This window comes from Calypte anna, chromosome 2, assembly GCF_003957555.1.
Source record: "Calypte anna isolate BGI_N300 chromosome 2, bCalAnn1_v1.p, whole genome shotgun sequence".
In the NCBI taxonomy this organism is placed as follows: Eukaryota; Metazoa; Chordata; class Aves; order Apodiformes; family Trochilidae; genus Calypte; species Calypte anna.
The window spans coordinates 146,647,064-146,668,055 of NC_044245.1; the positions used below are offsets into that span (position 1 = coordinate 146,647,064).

The following is a 20,992-nucleotide window of genomic DNA, read 5'->3' on the forward strand; positions in this document are numbered from 1 at the left end:
TTGCCTGGGAAAAGAGACCAAACACCCCCCTGGCTCCAAACTCCTTTCAGGGAGTTGTAGAGAGTGATGAGGTTTCCCCTGAGCCTCCTCTTCTCCAGCCTGAACACCCCCAGCTCCCTCAGCCTCTCCTCATAGGGTCTGTGCTCGAGTCCCTTCACCAGCCTAGTTGCCCTCCTTTGGACCTGCTCCAGGACCTCGATCTCCTTCCTGAACTGAGGGGTTAGTGTAACAAGGCAACCAGGTGCCCCTAATTGCCAGGGGAGTGGGCATGAGCTCTGTGTTAAGCCCACCTGTGCCTAATTAGGGGCACCTGGTTGCCTTGTTACACTACAGAGGGGCCCAGAACTGGACACAGGACTCAAGCTGTGGCTCACCAGGGCTGAGTACAGGGCAGAATCCCTTCCCTGGACCTGCTAGGCCCACGCTGTTCCTGATCCAGGCCAGGCATGCCATTGGCCTTCTTGGCCACCTGGGCACACTGCTGGCTCATGTTCAGGCTTCCTGTCAATCCAGACTCCCAGGTCCCTTTCGTACCTGGCTGCTCTCCAACCACGCTGTGCCTAGCCTGGAAGCTCCCCATGGGGTTGTTGTGGCCAAAGTGCAGGACCCGGCACTTGGCCTTGTTGAACCTCATCCCATTGGAATCAGCCCAACTCTCCAGTCTATCCAGGTCCCTCTTGCAGAGCCCTCCTGCCTTCCAGCTGATCCACCATTCCCCCCCAGCTTAGTGTCATCTGGCAAATTTGCTGATGATGGACTCAATCCCCTCATCTAAATCATCAATAAAGATATTAAACAGAACTGGCCCAACACTGATTCCTGGGGAGCACCACTAGTGACTGGTCCATCATATCTTTCTGGAACCCTCCCAAAGAGTCACTTCTGCCTGTCAGGTCTGCACAGTCTCCTCTCCTAAAACAACCCACGCACAGTATCATATAGACATAGCATCAGATCACAGAACCAATAGAATGGTTTGGGTTGGAAGGGACCTTAAAGATCACCTGCCATAATCAGAGAGACCTCCAGCATTCACTATCCAATCCTGGCCCTGAACCCTCCCAGGGATGGAGCATCCACAAACCTCTCAGGGCAACCTGTGCCAGTGTCTCACCACCCTCACAGTTAAGACTTTTCTTCCTTGTGTCCAACCTAAATCTACCCTCCTTTAGTTTGAAACTGCCCCCCCTCATCCTATTGCTCCATGAGGCACCCAGAGCTAAAGGATAATGAAAGATTGTTCATTAAGCAGCAGCAAGAGTTATGATGAAATAAAATACATACAAAACTGAAGCATAAATAACTTCTTATGCTACCCCTAGCAAAAATTTTCTATGAAAAATTCCTTCCATCATCTGACCATTGAAAAATCCTTGTTTATTCTTCTAAAAATAAAGATCACCTACATGTGATCAAATTCTCTGAAATAATTCTGAACACATTTGAATTTCTGAACTAAAATTGTATGATGGCACTAATCAATATTCAAATAAACTGAAGGGCATGTGAAGAACACAAGAGAAGTTAACCTGCCCTTCATCTTTTACATGAGGAGCCTGATGTTTCTTAACTCAAGGTTTTGAAGAAGTCAGGTACAAATATCAGTAAAAAGATTGTAATCTTCAAGCATTGGGCACCAGACCTCAGCATTTGAGAAACTTTAAAAACAGTTTGTACAGATGCCTGGATTACACATCAGGATGGATGAAGAAAATCTAAATTTGTTTTTCAATATTTACAAATTGTGATGAGAAGCATAATTGAAAACATCAGCCACTGTAATACTACATGTACTCTGCCTGTTCAAATCCTCTTTAAAACCAACCCCAGTTGATAAAGCTGATACCAGATGTTGTCTAAGAGATCAAAAAAAAAGTTCAGCATATTCTTAATTTAAATTATCTCAATACCTTGATACACCTATAATCTCAAAGACACAGTAAATTACATTACTCCAATATTTTCTTAGTTGAAATAGTTTCTTAGTTGAAATGGCATGGCAGGAAGCTTTCTCATAAGGTACTTTCTCATAATTTTGTTTCTGTCAAACATGTAAAAAAGGTTGAACTGAATACCATGCTGTGCTGCCTTTATCTCCTGCCTTCAGCCCTCCAACAGTAAATGAAAAACAATCAAGTTTTGCAATACTTCAACAAGTGAAGCACTGAAAATCTCATCACTGGAAACCCTGAATATTCCCTGGATTAAAGCCATGGAAAATGGACTTTCCATACTGGGAAAATACTTCCTGGTGCCCATCAAGACATACAGATACAACCTGAAATCCTCACTTATTTTTTTTTAACTATTTTTGACCCTCACAGGAGTTTCATAAAACTAACATTCGTAAAATTAAGTTTCATAAAATTAATTGCTTCATAAAATTAATTTCATAAAATTAAGTTTCATAAAATTAACTGTTCACTGCAGTCAGTGCAACCCAGAGTTTGCAGCATTTGTTTATGTGCTGGTTTCATTTGTTATCATCCAAGGAAGTACAAATGTAAGAAATTGTAAGCCAAAATTGTAAGCAAATATACCCCCTTATATTCAGACAATATAAGATTTGTCTGAAATGTATTCTCTAAAATACACATTTCTCTTTCCCATAAATACACTTAGCAAAGAAAGGTCAGCTGAAATAACCAAAGTGGTGCCAAGCTGGTAGAAACCAACAAGATCACTCGGTCTTGCCATTCAAAAGGCTTTTGCAAAAACACCTCTCTAGTGATAAACATCAACAACTCTATCCCTTAGTATTTCTGCAAATAGTTTTTCTCTCTTGGCTGCATTAAAGGATGCCTTCTTAAGGAAAAAAGACTTAGGCATTTAAGCCATTTCTCTGTGTTTCTGTCCATCAGTACAAAAAATAACTCTGCTGGCAGTGTCGAAGTACTGTGACAGGAGGACAGATGTCTCAGAAAGGAAGGTTTCTCAACTTAGCAGAATAAGAGGAAAAATGTTGCAATAAGAAATAAAAGGATAAAGACGGACTCTTAGGACACAAATCTGTACAAATTTACATGTTTCTTCAGGATCTTTAAACAAATGAGCAATTTTTTGCCTTGCATGAGAATAGTCTCATCCAGGAACAGAGAGAACATTTGTGCTGCATCTGAAAAACAGAGAAACTAAGGCTTGCACTAATTAACACACACCCAATTCAATACATTGTTCTATTGGTTTTCTGAGAGGTACTGACTTATATGTTCACTGTCAGAGTTTTGGTATTGAAATTGGGTTTTATACAAAGCACAGAACGGATCTAAAAACAGTGTGCTCAGCAACAGAATAAATGAGGATATATTTTTGCACCCTGACAAAATTATTCAGCTATGCATTCAATTCCAGCATAAGATTCCACTGTGATATCAACATTTTAATATCTTTCCATAACACAGGAAATTTATAAGTGAGTTTGGTTAAATATTGACATTTTTGCATTTTATGCATTTCTGATAACTCTTTCTGAAATGTAGCTTAGGGAGCATGGACAGAACCAGGCACAGGAGCCTCATTTATGTCCCAAGTCTTACCTTTGACTAATCCTGTGCAGCTAATTTAATAATTAATACTAAAAATCATTTCAGAACACTAGATAAAGGTGTAATTAAAAGTACAAAGACGCAACTCTAAATATAACCACCATTTGTAGCCACTCTTGTATCATTTTCTGGCATGGACTATCACAGGAATTTGAGAATGATCTGAGTGAAAATATAAATCTTCTGGAACATGCTGAGTACCAGCTCATGGGCTGGGGGGCTGCTGGTGGCCCAGAACCTTCCCTGGATGAAAATCATGAAAAACTGTATTTTAACATGGCAAGCACAAGTTTTTTCATGGAAATTACAAATTAACAACATCACCACTGGTTTTTTTAAATCTAAATTAAATGCAATTTCTATTAATAACCACTAAGCAATACTTTACTGCATTTATTATTGTGGGGAATTTTATGTTTAGGATGACTAAGGAATCACGCAAGTCCTTTTTGAGCTTTAAAAACACTACCCAAGATTAGATATATTACTGAATGTATAAAGAGGACTTGGAAATATATTATTCAAATATGTTCTGATTTGCTTAATTAAATATATGGAAAGTCTCAAAATGCAGCTTCATGTTATTTCTTCAGGATCTTGTTACGCAGGATGATGGTGGGGGGGGGAGAACAGGAAAATTTGAGGCTGTGAAACTACTCCTCATCAATCCTACCTATACTTTCCCAGTTGCCAAAACGTTGAGAAAAACACACTGGGTTTGTGGCATGCTCAATGACTCAGAAAAAATTATTAGAGTAAGGCCCCAGCTTCATCTAAATAACATAAAGCACGATTAACCTTAACCAGTGTATAATTATGATACGCTTCGTAGTTCTAATTACTTTTCTTTTCAGTAACACTGCTCTAAAGTGAGCTGAATTATATAATAAGATGTGTCATAGGGCATCTATTTATATATTTTTAAAGCAACTGTTTATGAAAGGATATAATTTTCCAGCAAATATCCAGCTTGCTGTTAATCTCCAGACCTTTTGCTTGTTGCCTTTCTTCTTCCAGCTGCTTTGCGTTTGCAAACTGTGTCCCCTCAACAGGGGATTCTGGGAAGCTCTCAAAACTGAACTTGTCAACTTGGATTGCCATTCTGTAAAAAAGGGAAAAGAAAGAGAAATTTTTAGTATAACAGTTTTCAAGATATTACTTCCAGATAACATGGAGACCACTGGGAAACCAAGCATGACAATATCAGTCTCTTTGTCTCAGTTGGCATCTGTACACCCAGTGATACATAAGCTGTATGCTACTGAAATCAAGCCCAAGTTTACTGAAGATGAGAAGATTTTTTACAAATCATGTGTTTCCATCTTATGCCCTTCCTCTTGGTATGTAAAAGCCTTGGATGTTCTTGACTCACTGGAAAAAAGCAACGAGACTGGGTCACAATGCTATGAACTATTTCAAGCAGTTTTTTTATCCCAACCTAAACATCAGTGGAAGCAAAATATTATGGACAAAAAAGTCTCCTGAAGAAAAAGGAACACACTTCAAAAGCCATGTGCCCTTCATTTATTTTACAAACAACTTCTTAATTAATCCTTTAAAATTTCCTTACAAAACTCAGGAAAGAAAGAACAAAATAACACAGTACTAGTGCTTAAATGTGGTCCTTGGCCCTTTCCTGGAAGATACTTCCATCTGTGTAATCTATCTTCATGAATTGACAGGCAATATTAATTTCAATAATCACGGAATGATTCATAGGTAGTAAATGGTTAAAATAATTGATTTATTAAATGTACGGTAAGGCATAAAAGCAAATTAAATTAAATATATAAAATAAATTAAATTAAATATATTACGCTATAACGCGTACTAAACATTTATAACATTAAACCAGAATTACTAATCTAATATAACAGGGACTTTGACCAGCTCACATCACACAAAATGTGGTTATAGAAGATCTAATATACTGTGCTGCCAAAACAGCTTTAATTTCCTGAATTGTCTGAATAGAAAAAATAATTAGGGAAGAATAAATATATTGCTCTTCAGATGACTTTGCACGTAAGGAAAAAAGAGATGAAGCAACATCTTTGAAAACCATTTGATGAAAGGCATAAGATGAAATGGAAATAAAGTCTAAGAAACAGTATGAGAAGGGCATTTCACAACACACAGAATTACTACTATTGCTTTATCTTTTTTCTACATATAAAGAAGGAAATATATTCCATGAATTGTTGCCAAAAGGAAAGCACTAGTAACAAAAGTCAACAAGAAAAGGGCTCTGAAATCCCCCCAGGCCAGAAGAGATTTTCTAATAGTCAGCATTAATTCAGAGAATCCTGACCTTAAAGAAACTGAGACAAAATACACAGCAATTAAAGAACAAGGAACAACCTAGAGCTCATGAAGTTTATTGTGGAAGATGGATTCAAGTCCACAAACCCATCATGCTCCATCCTGAGCAAAACTGACATCTCAGGAGAAGTTCCTAATGTTCCAAAACTACCTTCACATTCAAAAGTACATACAGCACTGAGAAAAATGTGGCACAACTACTGCTTCAGGCATCTTTGCTGAACTTCCCATTTAAAACTTAAAACAGGCAAAGGAATTAATCTATCTTTCTCTAAGAGGTGTTTTCGTTAGCCTATTTTTACTTACAGCAAGAGATCAAAAGGAGTTCTTTATATGCATGCAAAGACCAACAAGTGCTGGGCATACAAAAAAGCAAACGTGACTGCAAGTACCACTGTAAGTGCAGGAAGCCAGAAGTAAAGAAAGTCATGAAAAAACACGTAGACACAATCTGTAGAGTGGATTTAAGAAAAAAAAAAATACCAGGCCTGAACTGTGACTAATAATAACAGTCCTTACTGGCATGGAATATGATTTCACTCTGCAAACGCCAGGTGATTTTCCTGAATTTTGCATGGGTGATGCATGAGGGGGATAGACACACAACTGGGACATAAAAACATTTTTTCTTTGTTTCTACAATTATTTTCATTGCTCTGTGGTACATGAGCGGATGCAAACTCAGCACTTTGTTCATATTATCACACAAAGTGCTGCTTAAAATCTCAAACAAATACTCAGTTAGTCATCCTATAGTATATTCAAATTGTCTTAGGCACAGTCAAGGGACCCAATAAACCCAGAAAAACATCTCTCATAATTATTGTGACACTCTTCTCTAAATGGATGATATATTAGCATTCCTTTCCTGATAATACTTAATATTTAATTGAGGGCATTCAGAATGTGTTTCTTCTGTTAAGGAATCATAATTGACATTTTTTTTCTGAAAATTAAATATGCATATAAGTACTTTTTCTCTCCAGCAGTCTACAATAAATCCACATTGGCTTCAGGAACACAGCCCACATTACTGTTTAAAAACAGTTCATTGTACAGCTGTGTCTGAAATAACTTTTATTAAGCTCTAAGGTGTAGCGGGAGGAGCCATTCTTGCTCCTGAAGCTCGACGAGCTGCTGGTCTCTTCCAGGACTCCAACCACCACACAGCACTTCCAGGGTAGAAGTGTAGCGAGAAGAGCCTTTCTGCTCCAGAGGCTCGACGAGCTGCTGGCTCTCCATGCCTCACACCAGAGTGAGCTGAGGTGCCTTCTGTGGGTGTGTGTCCCACCTTTATTGGCCCCCTGGTCTGCCCATGCCCATAGGGGCCTGTCCTAATCAGGCACAGGTGGACTCACACCCACTCACTGGCAATTCAAGGCACCTGGTTGACAATGTCTCTCTACACTAAAGGTATGGAAAACTTTGGCAACTAGGGCTCCTGGTACTCAGAACATCTATGAATCTTACAAAACATTTTAAAATGTGGCTCTTAAACATCTATACATTTCATCGCCAGTATCTACTTCCTTTTGTGTGAAAAACATTCATATCAAGTTTTGCCCCTGCATTTTCTGGTCAATGTTACCCTCAGCATTTATTCCTCATAGTAAATTGGGAAGACTGTCTACAAAAATTAAAACAAAATATAAATACCATAACATCAGCTCAGAATCATGATTGTCATGTTAAAAAAGACCACTAAGATCAACACATCTAACACCAAAATCAACCCCCCTCCAAATAAAATAAATAATATATATATATTCCATATCACAATGCCAACTAGAGTGTAAGACATTTTTCCAGACATTTGCTACAGTTGCACACTTCCTCAACATTGATCCATCCCTTCTCTGTTCTCTTCTGCCATGTCTTAGGTGAGAAAAGGTAAGATTCAGAGTGGGGTGAACAACCTGAATTACAGAATTGTCATGGCTGGAAATCACCACATCCAACCATCAACCCATCCCCCTCAAAAACAAAACAAAACAAAACCCCATGCCCATCAGAGTCTGTCCTGAAGTGCCTCATCTACAAAGTTTATAAATACCTCCAGAGATGGTGACTCCACCACCTCCCTGGGAAGCTCATTCCAGCACCTGACTACTCTCTTAGTAAATAAACCATTCCTACTATTAGTCGTAATTAGTCCTAAAATCAGTCAAAACCTACCCTGGTGCAACTTCAGCCCATTTCCTTCAGTCCTATTTTTATTCACTTGAGAGAAGAGGTGTAGAGAGCAATTCCTCTCATCCTCCTCTTCTCCAAACTAAATAATTCCCAATTCCCTCAGCCTCTCCTCACAGGACTTTTTCTCCAGACCCTTCCCCAGCTTGGTTGCCATTCTCTGAACTCACTCCAGCCCCTCAATGTCTTTCTTGTAGTGAGGGACCCAGAGCTGAACCCAGCACTCGAGCTGTGGTCTCACCAGTGCAGGGTTCAGGGCTACAATCACTTCCCTGCTCCTGCTGGCCACACTATTCCTGATACAAGCCAGGATTCTGGTGGCCTTCTTGGCCACCTGGACACACTGCTGGCTGATGACCAACATCCCCAGGACCTTTTCCTCTGGGCGCTTTCCAGCCACCCCTCCTCAAGCCTGTAGAATTGCCTCGGGTCGTGGTGAACAAAACGGAGGACCCAGCACTTGGCCTCATTAAACCTCCTATTATTGGTCTCATCCCAGTGATACTGATCCCCCTGCAGAGCTTTCCTACCCTCAAGCAGATCATCATGCCCACAGAAGTTGGTGTCATCTGCAAACTTGCTGAGGAAGCACTCAAACCCCCTCATCTACATCATTGATGAAATTATTGAACAAGGCTGGCCCTAAAACTGAGCCCTGGAGAACACCACTGGTGCCCTGGATTTAACTCCATTGACTATGACTCTCTGGGCCCAGCCATGCTCATATCCTTAAAAATCAGCTCCTAGACAAACACAGCTTCTTTGTTTTACTTTTAATACATTGATTTCTCCCAAATCAAAAGATGCATTTCACCAGTGAGGTATGAATGAGTGGATGATCAGTTCTTGAAGTCAGTTGATTGAGGGAGCAAATAGGTAAAATGGACATTGGGTTACAATCACCAACTGGAAAAAAGAAAAAAGGAATTTTTCAATTTTTAAATGATTTGTTGAAGTCACAAGGGCTTTATCCTACAATAAGTAGAAGGCAGTGAAAGGCAAACCCTTGACTATCACCCAACTTTGTCATTATGTTGTACATCAAACTAATGGAACTGAAGATGTAAAAAAGTCTTTGTCCATTTCACTCTACAGTTACAACCTAAGTTTCTTAATGAAAGTTCTCTATACTACTTTCCTCTCCAGATTTGTTCTTCTCTGTTATGATATACAAGAATCTATAGAATCTATAAAGAAAGAAGTTTAAAAAAAAATACAATTCAGATTGAAATGGGCATTGTATTTCTTACAAACAGCTTGGATAATCATGGTTATTGGATCAGGAACTGGTTGAAAGGAAGGAGTCAGAGAGTTGTAGTCAATGGGGCAGAATCTGGTTGGAGGTGTGTGACTAGTGGAGTCCCTCAGGGGTCGGTACTGGGACCGGTGCTGTTCAATATCTTCATCAATGACTTGGATGAGGGTATAGAGTGTACCCTCAGCAAGTTTGCTGATGACACTAAGCTGGGAGGAGTGGCTGACACACCGAAGGCTGTGCTGCCATTCAGAGAGACTTAGACAGGCTGGAGAGTTGGGCAGAGAGAAACATGATGAAATTCAACAAGGGGAAGTGTAGAGTTTTGCATTTGGGGAAGAACAACACAATGTCCCAGTATAGGTTGGGGGCTGACCTGCTGGAGAGCAGTGTTGAAAGAGACCTGGGGTCCTGGTAGACAAGAGGATGACCATGAGCCAGCAATGTGCCCTTGTGGCCAAGAAGGCCAATGGCATCCTGGGGTGCATTAGAAAGGGTGTGGTTAGTAGGTCAAGAGAGGTTCTCCTCCCCCTCTATTCTGCATTGGTGAGGCCGCACCTGGAGTATTGTGTCCAGTTCTGGGCCCCTCAGTTCAAGAAGGACAGGGAAGTGCTTGAAAGAGTCCAGCGCAGAGCTACTAAGATGATTAAGGGAGTGGAACATCTCCCTTATGAGGAAAGGCTGAGGGAGCTGGGTCTCTTTAGTTTGGAGAAAAGGAGACTGAGGGGTGACCTCATCAATGTTTTCAAATATGTAAGGGGTGAGTGTCAGGGAGATGGAGTTAGGCTCTTCTCAGTAGTGACCAGTGATAGGACAAGGGGTAATGGGTGTAAATTGGAGCACAGGAGGTTCAAGTTGAATATTCGAAAAAATTTTTTTACTGTAAGGGTGACAGAGCCCTGGAACAGGCTGCCCAGGGGGGTCGTGGAGTCTCCTTCACTGGAGACATTCAAAACCCACCTGGACACGTTCCTGCACGATGTACTCTAGGTGGCCCTGCTCTGGCAGGGGGGGTTGGACTAGATGATCTTTCGAGGTCCCTTCTAACCCCTAGGATTCTATGATTCTATGATTGTGCACAGGTAACTGCAATCAGAGAATCTTTCCCTTCACAGTAATTACTTATCAGGGAAAATAAAAGATTTTAAAACACAGAAGTTTAAACACATACTTGCTCCAGGGAAAGGGGCTAGAATTTCATTTTAACCTGTTTTGCCTCATGGGTAGCTAACTAAATTTCCTACAAGAAGAGGTTTCAATATATCATGAGCCATTTGTATGAAAACACTGCATTATGCAAAAATATTTAATAGCCAATCCTGCAAATGTAAAACAGGTTTTGTTTCTCTCTGGCTAACATTGCTTGTATGGGAGGAGGGATAAAGTAACAACAGTTTCCATGAATAATGAAAATCATGTTTTGAAACCACTGGGTTTTGTCATGAAAGGAGCCCAAGCCGTTGTGACAGCTACTCAAGCAAGCATCATTACAGGGATGCAAATTATTCAAATACAAATTAAATGAATGAAGAGGAAAAGGTCAGCTCCTTGGCAATGCTGATGATGTGTCTGCACGCTATCATTGCACTTCACCTGTCAGTATGACTTACAGGGAAAAAAAAATTACAAAGCTTCTCGTGGTGCTGCAGACATTTCAATGACAGTTCTCTCAAGTCCTATTAAAGGAACAGTACATAATTATTAAAGATACCAGACAGTTCATTTCACCACCTCTCATGAGTTTCAACTTTACTGGAAATATTCCATGGTATTAACAACAAAACACACAACAGAAAAGGCTTTGTAGCAAGAAAAAAAAAACTTCCTTTAAGTGGTGTGATGATTACTCCTGACCCAGCACCTTGCACATCCCTCTTTACACTGCCAGGTAAGATTAAGCAACACCAATGGTTTCATGAAAGTGGCAAGGAGCAGAAAATCTAAGAATTCACTCAGGAGTATTGCCTGTAGTGCTACAAACCCCCACCCCTACTCCTGGCAGGAGAATGGGCAAGTCCCAGGAATACTCTATTCCTAAGGGTGCATCTTGGTTCTTTTTAGATCCTCATCTTATCTAAGAGGATGAATCTATACAGTGAAATTAAATATGTCACACTCTCCAAACAAAACAGGGTTAAAACCAGGCATGGTATTAAAAGAGAAGCAGCAATCTGGTTAACATAACTAGATTTTATCTTTCATTAAGTAAATAAAATACTGCTGTTCTTATTTGGAAGAATAAAATCTAGAGACAGTCCTTATTTAATTATCTTTAGGAAAAAAGGATGTAACAGGAACCTAAAACCTCTTCCTCATGGCTAACTACCTATTTAAATACTATCATCCACAGATGATTTTGCAAGCCATTTCAATAATGAAGCTGAAAAGGGGCAGCTGGAGACTGTTCAATATTGTGCTTCCTGCCCATCCTTCTTTTTTATATGAAGCAGAGAGCAGGGACACAGAGCCAGACAATATTATTACTACTTATGCAAAATCCTCATGTATATGAATAGTTTCTCTATAGTCAATGACTTTAAATTTCAGGAGAAGGCAGGAGTGAGGATGATACTCTTGTTCTCACTTGCACGAGGGAAAAAAGACAAAGCCTACTTTAAAAAAAAAGGAAGAAAAAGAAAAAAAAGAAACTTCACTTGATTCCTCCACTGTTCACTCTCAGTAATACTTGTCTATACTATTATGCTTCAGGCAAACGTAACTCCACCCCAAGTATAAGTTCTGGAGTTGAGATAAAACTGGTCGTGACAGCCTAATATACAGTAATTTATAGGCAAAGAGGGGCCTCAAGAATCAAATTTCTTGTGAAATGAATATGTATGTATGTATGTATATGTATGTATGTATCCCTAGTTGAAAATGAAACAGTAAAGCAACTCAAATGAACATATACCTTGTGTTTACTTCTGGTTATTTCACTGCTTTACAAGTGCAATCTATATTTCATTAACTACGATAAAATACAACTGTAAACATAAGTAGCTCAAGAAACTCCTAACTAATGATCCCTCCTCCTGGCCTAAAATTGACTTCATGAAGAAAAAGGATTGCTTCATATCTGAACCAAACAGAGCCAAAGATAAATTTTTCCATTAGTCTCAGAAAGGTCAATTAAATTAAAAAAATCTTCATTTAGGACTTAATTATTTTAAAAAATAATTGAAGAGGAGATAAAAGCCAAACCACAGTGCTGATGTCTGTAAAATTCAACAGCTTATACTTATCTGATCCACAACATTTCAGATGATGAAAAGTTAAATCAGGAAAGAACAGTTCCACTGTATGTAATGTAATACTTGAACATGGAACAGTGTTAAGAGACAGTCAGCTACAGAAGTCTTTGGGGTTTAAGCTGATAATCTGATTTTCCAATTAATAACTCCAAATCTGGACAGTTGGACTTGATCATCCTAGAGGTCTATTTCCAACTTCGATGATTCTATGATCTGAAAATGGTAAAATGGAAATCAAGAGCAATAATAATTAGCTTCAATTTCCATCTTTTTCCACTTAGCCAAATCAATGATTTGGATTTCCATGGCAATGACCATGCAGCAAAACTGTTAGCTATTTCATGAAATTTCATAATTATGATAATGATAATAATAGCCTAATATATAAATATACCAGTTTCTATAGGAGGTATAAGAGAATAATGACCAATAGTAATTCACTCCATTAGGAACTTTGGAAAAGCCTAAGTATGATAATACTTGAAGACTGAGTTGACTATCCCTCCTTTATTCACAGCAGCTGAACTATGCAAGGATTATAATCCTGTCATTATCCAGAGTAACACCATGATGTACCACCTACCCCTCTTTCAGTGGAATATAATAAACAGAGAAATAAATTTCAGAAGGTCTATGTACATATCCAGTTGCTCATTTGAATAATTCTGTACTGGCTCTATATGTGAAAAAGCTCAAACAAAAATAGGTATAAATTAAAAAACTGGATTTCTATTCCAGGTACAGCAAAGACCAAAACCTCTCCTACAGTCATGTGTAGTCATTATAGGGAAAAACTTAAAAATTTGCCCATCCCCCCAAAATAAAGAGAAAAACACAGCAGAATATGGCAAGCATCTCTTATATTCAGAGCATCTTTTCCAAGGAGCCTCAAGAGAAAGAACCAGGTACTCACCTGGCTCCAGCCCTTATGTTCCTTCTGACTCCACACACCTTGCATTAAGGAATGTGGGACAAAACCACCAAGTGCCTCTGCTTTTTGCAACATTCCAAAGAAAGCAGGAACACAGGTAAGGAGCACTGTTGTCAGGAATCACCTTCACAGATCACAGCATGGTCTGTGTCCTGTCCCAGCCCTGATGGTTGTTGCTGGCCCCAGGGCACACTGGTACCATATGCATGGAGTTGGTTCTGTGTAAAACCTATGTAGGCCACCAAGACCTTCAGACAGGTCTCACAGTTTCTTCCACAGGATAAAACTGGAGCAACAACTCACTTTCTGGTCAGAGAAAAGACTTAAAAACCCCCAATAAATCATACAACTGATGGCAATGTTCCTCTTTTCAAGGCGCACACACCTGAAACGTTATCAGCAGAGAAACTACTGAGATCCCAGCCAAACCAAACTCAAAGGGCTTGAAACCAAACATTTCTCAAAACACCAGAAGAGTTTACACAACTGAGGAACCTTTCCCCATGAAGCAGTCCATCTCAGTCTTTACACAAGAAGAAATGAAGTGATACAGAGCTTTACTGGCAACCATTTCATAAAGGAAGCGACTCGAAGATTTTCGGGGTAAAATGTTAGGATGCATGAATGCTCAGTGTGCAAGTATACAAATTTTGCCCAGGACTGTCACTTCAAGATACTTTAAAAAAGTAAAAAAAAGCTAAACTTTACAATCATAGTGAATTATTAATTTACAATCCACTTGCTTTTCTTCTTTGCTACACACAAAGGTAACATTTGCTCTTTTCCCAGAGCACTGCAGTAGAAGTTCACCTTGAGATGATTCATTGTGATCACCAAATTTTTTTCCAATTCACTGTTTTCCCAAACAATTTCCCTTCCTAGATGTGCATCCTGGATATCTTCACATTTTAAAATGTGATTTCTTAAAAATAATAACAGCTGTTCACAATGCTCCTTGGTTACTTCCTTGAACAGTCCCTGTGCCAGTTAGTCCAGTCCATGGACTTGAAAATGTTTTGCAGAGCTTCATCAATTCTTTAGGTATATAAAAGAATTGCACAGATTTTAGTACAGATTCTCAAGCCCCAGAAGCAAGTTTGTGAGTTACACCATATTTAAATTAGTCTGCCAAGGAGTAAAGTTGGGGAACCATCAGGACATAATCAGTTTAAGAAACCAAAACACCAGCACAACAGCAAATGTCTCCCATCATAGCAATGTGGTCCATGTGTTTTGACCTACAGACCTGATTTTGTAACTTTTACCCAGAATAATGTTCACAAATATGAGTATGGGCACAAGAAGGTTTCATTATGCTCCTTAAATCTTAGTTCCCATTGAATAAGCTTCTCCTGAGCAGGAGGTACAGGTTCCATAATAATCAACTTCTCAGTAGTTAAATTATTACAATTATGCACATCTCACTCATGCAGAATTTTCACCTAAACAGTATTTTTCCCCACAAAACACTGTATGCATGAGATTTATTTACTTCTTCCTCCACCAATAACACCTAAACATTAGAAGCATACCCAGAAATAAGCTATTTGCAGAAAATGGACTCTCCCACTGAGCAGTGCTGCAGCCTGAAAAGACCACATTGGTCTTAACAATTCCTGCCAACAGTTGGCTCCCTAATGAACATTAATGTGAAAGCCTGGAAATACTTGCTCAGGAAAAAAAACCAAAAAAAACCTGTTAGTAACTCAAGGTGTTGCTTCTATTCCTAATTAAACTCAGCTTTTAGTAGTCCTGGATCCAACTCCAGCAATACACAGGGCTAGGATTGACTCATATCTCATCGTGTTTATATTGATTTACTTTGCATATTGTCCCACATATTTTGGTGTTGCACCAGTTGTCTGATTTGCCTCATAAGTATATCAGAGAATGAGCAGAGTTCTAACTGTTCCCTGTTATTTTAGCCAAAACTTAACTGATTCAACTTCCTATTTGGAAATTGCCACATCTTTCCAAATAGCTGCCCTGTCAGTTGCCCTCTTATGCAGAAAGCTTGAACTCTCATGGGAAAGAGAAGTGAAGCTGAAGAGGCATCAGCCTCAAATGAACACTACAGCTAGAAATTTAGTGGAATATGTCCCAAAAAGGGTAATGAATCCTGGTGAGGAGTCGAGAGCACAAGTCTTGCCCAGAGATGCTGTGGATGCTCTGTCAAGGCCAGGTTGGATGGGGCTTTAAGCAACCTTGTCCAGTGGAAGGTGCCTTGCCCAGGCAGAGGAGTTGGAACTGGACAATCTTTAAGGACCCTTCCAACCCAAACCATTCTGTGTGTCTGAGAGTTATAAGTGGAGTTCCAGTGAGGGAACTGGGGTTGTTTAGCCTGGAGAAAAGGAGGAGGAAAGGACATTATTGCTCTCTACAAGTACCTGAAAGGAGGTTGCAGAAAGGTGGGGACTGGACTCTTCTCTCAAGTGACAGGATGACTGGAAATAGCTTCAAGTGATGCCAGGTAAAGTTTAGATTGGATATTAGGAAAAATTCCTTCACTGAAAGGGTTGTTTGTATGTCTACCTCATGTCCAGGCAGTGACTCAAGTATCTTCAAAAAACTAAAGCAAATTTAAAAAAATCAAACAGTAAAATCTATCTAGAGCAAAGGGCTTTTTACTCTTTTTTTCCTGTGTTTCAGAAACAGTTTGAACATGGTGATTTGAATTTCAGATAGAAAAATTTCATCTGTGAGTTTGGGAGGCTTTCACAGAATATGGAGCAAGTGCAAAGGAATATAAAACCAGAATTTTTTGCAGAAAATAATTCTTGTATTTTTCATATGCATAAATTACTTTAAAAAGACTGCATTTCTTAACTACATTTGGAGGAAGTGGAGGGACAGGGATCACAAATACTACAAGTTAGTAGCAGTCAACTAATCTAAGATAAAGATATTCTGATAGACATCCAGAGAACCCTCTGTTATCAAGCACAAAGACCAGGCTGAGGAAATATTTTAAAGAAAACTCCCACATTGTGATCTTTCAATTAAAAATTCACTAGCGAGATATAACTTTAAGTATGTTACTAAACTTTTTCAAAATATTTATTATTTTTAAGAGAAAGTATTCACATAAATGAGAAGTATCTTAGCAGGACTCAAAATTTGTGTTATTTTTCATCTAAGTACTTTAAAAATTTCTAGCTTTAAAAAGAATTTTTTTACATCGATCTTTTCAGTGCTTCATAAACTGAGAAACAGTTGGTTTAAGTACAAAATGAACCTGGTATTATTTATAGGTTTTGGGAGGGTTTTAAAATATGTAAATAGAATCATAGAATCATAGAATTGGCTGGGTTGGAAGGGACCTCAGAGATCATCAAGTCCAACCCTTGAACCACCGTTGCGGTTGCTAGACCATGGCACTGAGTGCCACATCCAGTCTCTTCTTAAAAACCTCCAGGGACAGAGAATCCACCACCTCTCTGGGCAGCCCATTCCAATGTCTGATCACCCTCTCTAGAAAGAATTTCTTCCTCATATCCAACCTAAACCTCCCCTGGCACAACTTAAGACCGTGCCCTCTTGTCTTGCTGAGAGTTGCCTGGCAAAAGAGACCAACCTGCTCCAGGACCTTGATATCCTTCCTGAACTGAGGGGCCCAGAACTGGACACAGGACTCAAGCTGTGGCCTCACCAGGGCTGAGTACAGGGGCAGAATCCCTTCCCTGGGCCTGCTGGCCACACTGTTCCTGATCCAGGCCAGGATGCCATTGGCCTTCTTGGCTACCTGGGCACACTGCTGGCTCATGTTCAGCTTCCTGTCAATCCAGACTCCCAGGTCCCTCTCTGCCTGGCTGCTCTCAGCCACTCTGTGCCCAGCCTGTAGCACTGCATGTTGAAGGTTGGGGGGTTTCAGCATTTCATTTTAACCCAGAAATTTGAAAATTTTTATTCACACAGATTTTATAAGCTAAGAAAAATATTTAATAAAAATTCAGTGAATCTCTGTTTTTTTATTTATTCCTCTCTGAATAATAGAAGCTCAAAAGATTATGCTATCTAAATTTCTGCAAGACAATTTTCCTTTAACAAAAATCACAAACTTCCAGGTGAAATTCAAGGTACCAAAATAGAAAACAACTATTTGAGATCTCTTTTATGAAAATTACATATGCTCTCCACTCATTGACTAGAGTTTGCTGAATATAATAAGTAATTGTTTACATGCACATAGATCACCAACATTTTTTTTTAAAACCAGTCTATCCCATCTGGTTCCCAGTTCCTGCAAAGAAGCCAAAATCCCCAAGTACATGGAAGGGCACACATACAGACTGTCAGGCCATTCTGACAGTTTGAAAAAAAAAAAAATTCTTTCCCATCAAGAAAGAAAAAATTCCCATAGCAAATCCCAGAGGCAGATTATCCCAAAATACACCTCAGAATTTTTAGTAGTTTTAGAAACCTTCCCATTCACAGCTAAGAAGTCCCCAGTGCTTCTGATGTGCTAATTTGCTCCCATTTGTTCCATGTACAGGCATAAATGGATTACAGGGTTAATATTAAACTGGAAGCATATGTTACTGAAACTGGGGTATTGTATCTTATAGTAAGCAAATAATACTGTAAATATACCAAGCAAAGATTAACAATCTGCTTTGTTCTGCATCTAAGCCTTTTATACAGAAGCTTTCCCTTTGTATTGCTTACTCTTCTGTATTGCTTTTCTTCCATACAACTAAAAGAGACACCATCAAGCAGTAAATCAAAGAATAAAGCTGCAGCAATATTTATTTTTTTTTACTCCTATTCATTCCCATTGAGCCTCCCTCAGGATACACAAATCAGAAATGCTGAATTATCATCTAATAGGCAGAAACAACATAGGCGAACCAATGAAATAAAAGGCAGAAAGTTGCATTACATATGTAATTAAATGAAATTCTTTGACTAGGACTATATGAGAATACTTTCCCAAAAGGACAAAACTTGATTTTAATTAGCACATGACACATTATAAGGCACATCACTAAAACAGCACATTAAGAGTTTTTGGTGTTACTAAAAAGAGCAGTTTTATTAACTGTGAATCAAGTTATTTCCAGGTGGTAGGAAATGGGGCTATATAGCAGGATTCCTTCCTAAGTATACAGGACCTAATGATGCATAATTGATTACAAAGTCAATTAAAACAGTATTTTTTTCTTTTTCTTTTATTATTTTAGCTGTAACATCCTTCAAATAAGCACCTACACACAGTTTGTCAGCTGGGCTGTTCTCTTACAGAAATACATAGGCTGCTATCACAGCTCACAGGAAATCACTAAATCAAATCTCTGCTTTCACTACCAAACGTAACACGAGTGACAATAAGTAGGGATAATTATGGCTTATAAACATCACCAAAAAGAATAATGCAGTGCTAACAATTCCCATTTTCAAGCTTTTGGGCTCTTCCTCTCCAGCCACTGTCAGCACTGATTGCTCACTGGAGGCACCAGCTCAACAGTGCCTGGAGCCTGGTCCCAGTGCCACTGGATGGGTGTTTTGGTCCAGCCCTTGGCAGCTGCATCAGGAGCTGGAATGTGGGCTGAGATGGAATTGTACTCCAGAGACAGATGAGAGTGACTCTCCAAGGCTGCAAAGTCCAAAGGAGAAGGAAAAGAAAAACTTACTTCTCTCCATGATATTTTTTTACACTTTTCCTTTGTAAAAATTGTCTTAGCTAGTCAAGAAGTAAGGCTTCTTCACCTCATTTTGAGAAGAATCCATTAGGATTTAGTTCAATCAATAATCATTCATCTAGCTGAAAATAAGAATATCAGATATGAATTAACAGCTCTCAGCACATATTGCCTTTTGGAACTGAATTAATTCTACAGTTGTTCAGTTTCACAAAGCTGGAACAACCTGTGTATCATCAACCAGATCAGTATTTACCTTCATGCAATTCCCAAAACCTAGGTTTTTTTTTATCTAGCCCTTTTTATAGAATAGTAGAATCATTATTGTTTGGAAATAACTTTAGGATCATCAAGTCCAGCCATTAACCCAGCAGCACCACATTCCCTACTAAACCATGTCCCCAAGCACCACATTTACATGTCTTTTAAATCCCTCCACGGATGGTGACTCCACCACTTCCCTGGGCTTAGATTTCTGTAAATAATGGCATTTCAATAGTAATTCTGTGACCATCCTAAGAAAGTTCCTTGCCTATTGGAATAAATTTGCCAAGCAGACTTAGTAATCCTGCTTAAATCATTAATACTATTTGATTATTGGAAATATCAGCTTATTGTTTATTTCATACATGTATACAAGCAAAAATGAAGACTTGGAAAGAAATAAAAGGATTTGCTTTCTCAGTTGAACATTATGGGAATGCAGAAAATGAAAAAGCCACGTGGTTTAAACTATCTTAGAGAAAAAAGTAACCTGTTTGTCTCATGAGAACAAAAAGCTTACTTTAAAATATATTAGATTCCTTTTCAATGTTAATTATATGGACAAAGCAGTTCCTGCTTTGGGATAAAAGGGATATAAGGGATAAAAAATAAGTGAGTCTCTGTAGCCGAGAGCAGCACTGAGAAGAGGAAGAGTCAATGCTAAAGACAAAAAGCAGGGCTTGTTTTGGTGAGTATGTTTTCAGGACAAGTCGTACAGACTCAACCAACTGCCTAATGTCACTATGTGCTTGAAAATATCACGGTACAGGAGTCCAGCCTGCACAGCCTCTCAGATAAGGCCAGATAAAAGAAAAGAAGCTCTACTTCAAAACCACAGCTGGCCAGCTCTTTCCAGAAAACAGGATACCTGGCGTCAAAATACAAGAGAAAACACAAAGACAGAACTTGACTTGATCAGCCTGGGAAAACAAACAACTGTCCTGGTTTGGGCCAGGATAAAGGTGATTTTCTGTCTTTTGCTTTCAGCTGAGTCTCTTGTAAGGAGCTGCACTTGCTGAAATGAACAGCAAGTTTCTCAGTCAGTGTCTGCTTCTGGGACTGATCCCACTCGATGTTTAGAGTTACAGCTGGAGAATGGGGTGCAGAACCAAGGCCACTGCTCAGCTCTGAGGAACATTTTACCCTCCAGAAGGAATAAAGAGGTCACACCTGCAGCCCTGCTTTGGGGAGGAACAGACAAGATAGATGCTAGAATTGACCAAACAGAGTATTCCATCCCATACACCTCATACTCAATATGAATTTGGGGCATCACAAGGGCCAAGCCATGATTTCCTGCTTCCAGTTTCCAGCTGCCTGCCCTTCCTGCCTTTCCTGTTTCCCTTCCTTCACCTGGCATCCTGGGAGGATTCCATCCATTCCTCTGCCTGTGCTCCTGATCCATGCCAGCCTGAATCTGTGTCTTCCTGCCTCCAGCTCCCCACTGCTGCTGACCCCAGGAGTCCAGCCTGGACTTTCCCAGGGCTGCCCTGCAGCCTTGGTGGGGATGGGAGAGTTACTGGGGGACAGGGGGAGGAACCTGGGATCAATTTTCCTGTATATTTGTATATATTTAGTAATTTTTCCTATTTATC

General features: G+C 39.4%; 1 protein-coding gene across 4 annotated transcripts in view; it reads right to left on the reverse strand.

Annotated features, from left to right (window-relative positions):
• TRAPPC9 (trafficking protein particle complex 9) overlaps window positions 1-20,992 on the reverse strand; it is a 504,673-nt gene that overhangs the window by 257,615 nt on the left and 226,066 nt on the right. For all 4 annotated transcript variants that reach the window (XM_030445091.1, XM_030445093.1, XM_030445094.1 and 1 more), the window contains one exon: window positions 4,494-4,647. In XM_030445091.1, coding sequence (XP_030300951.1) covers window positions 4,494-4,647 — 154 coding nt within the window. The remainder of the gene's footprint in view (window positions 1-4,493; window positions 4,648-20,992) is intronic.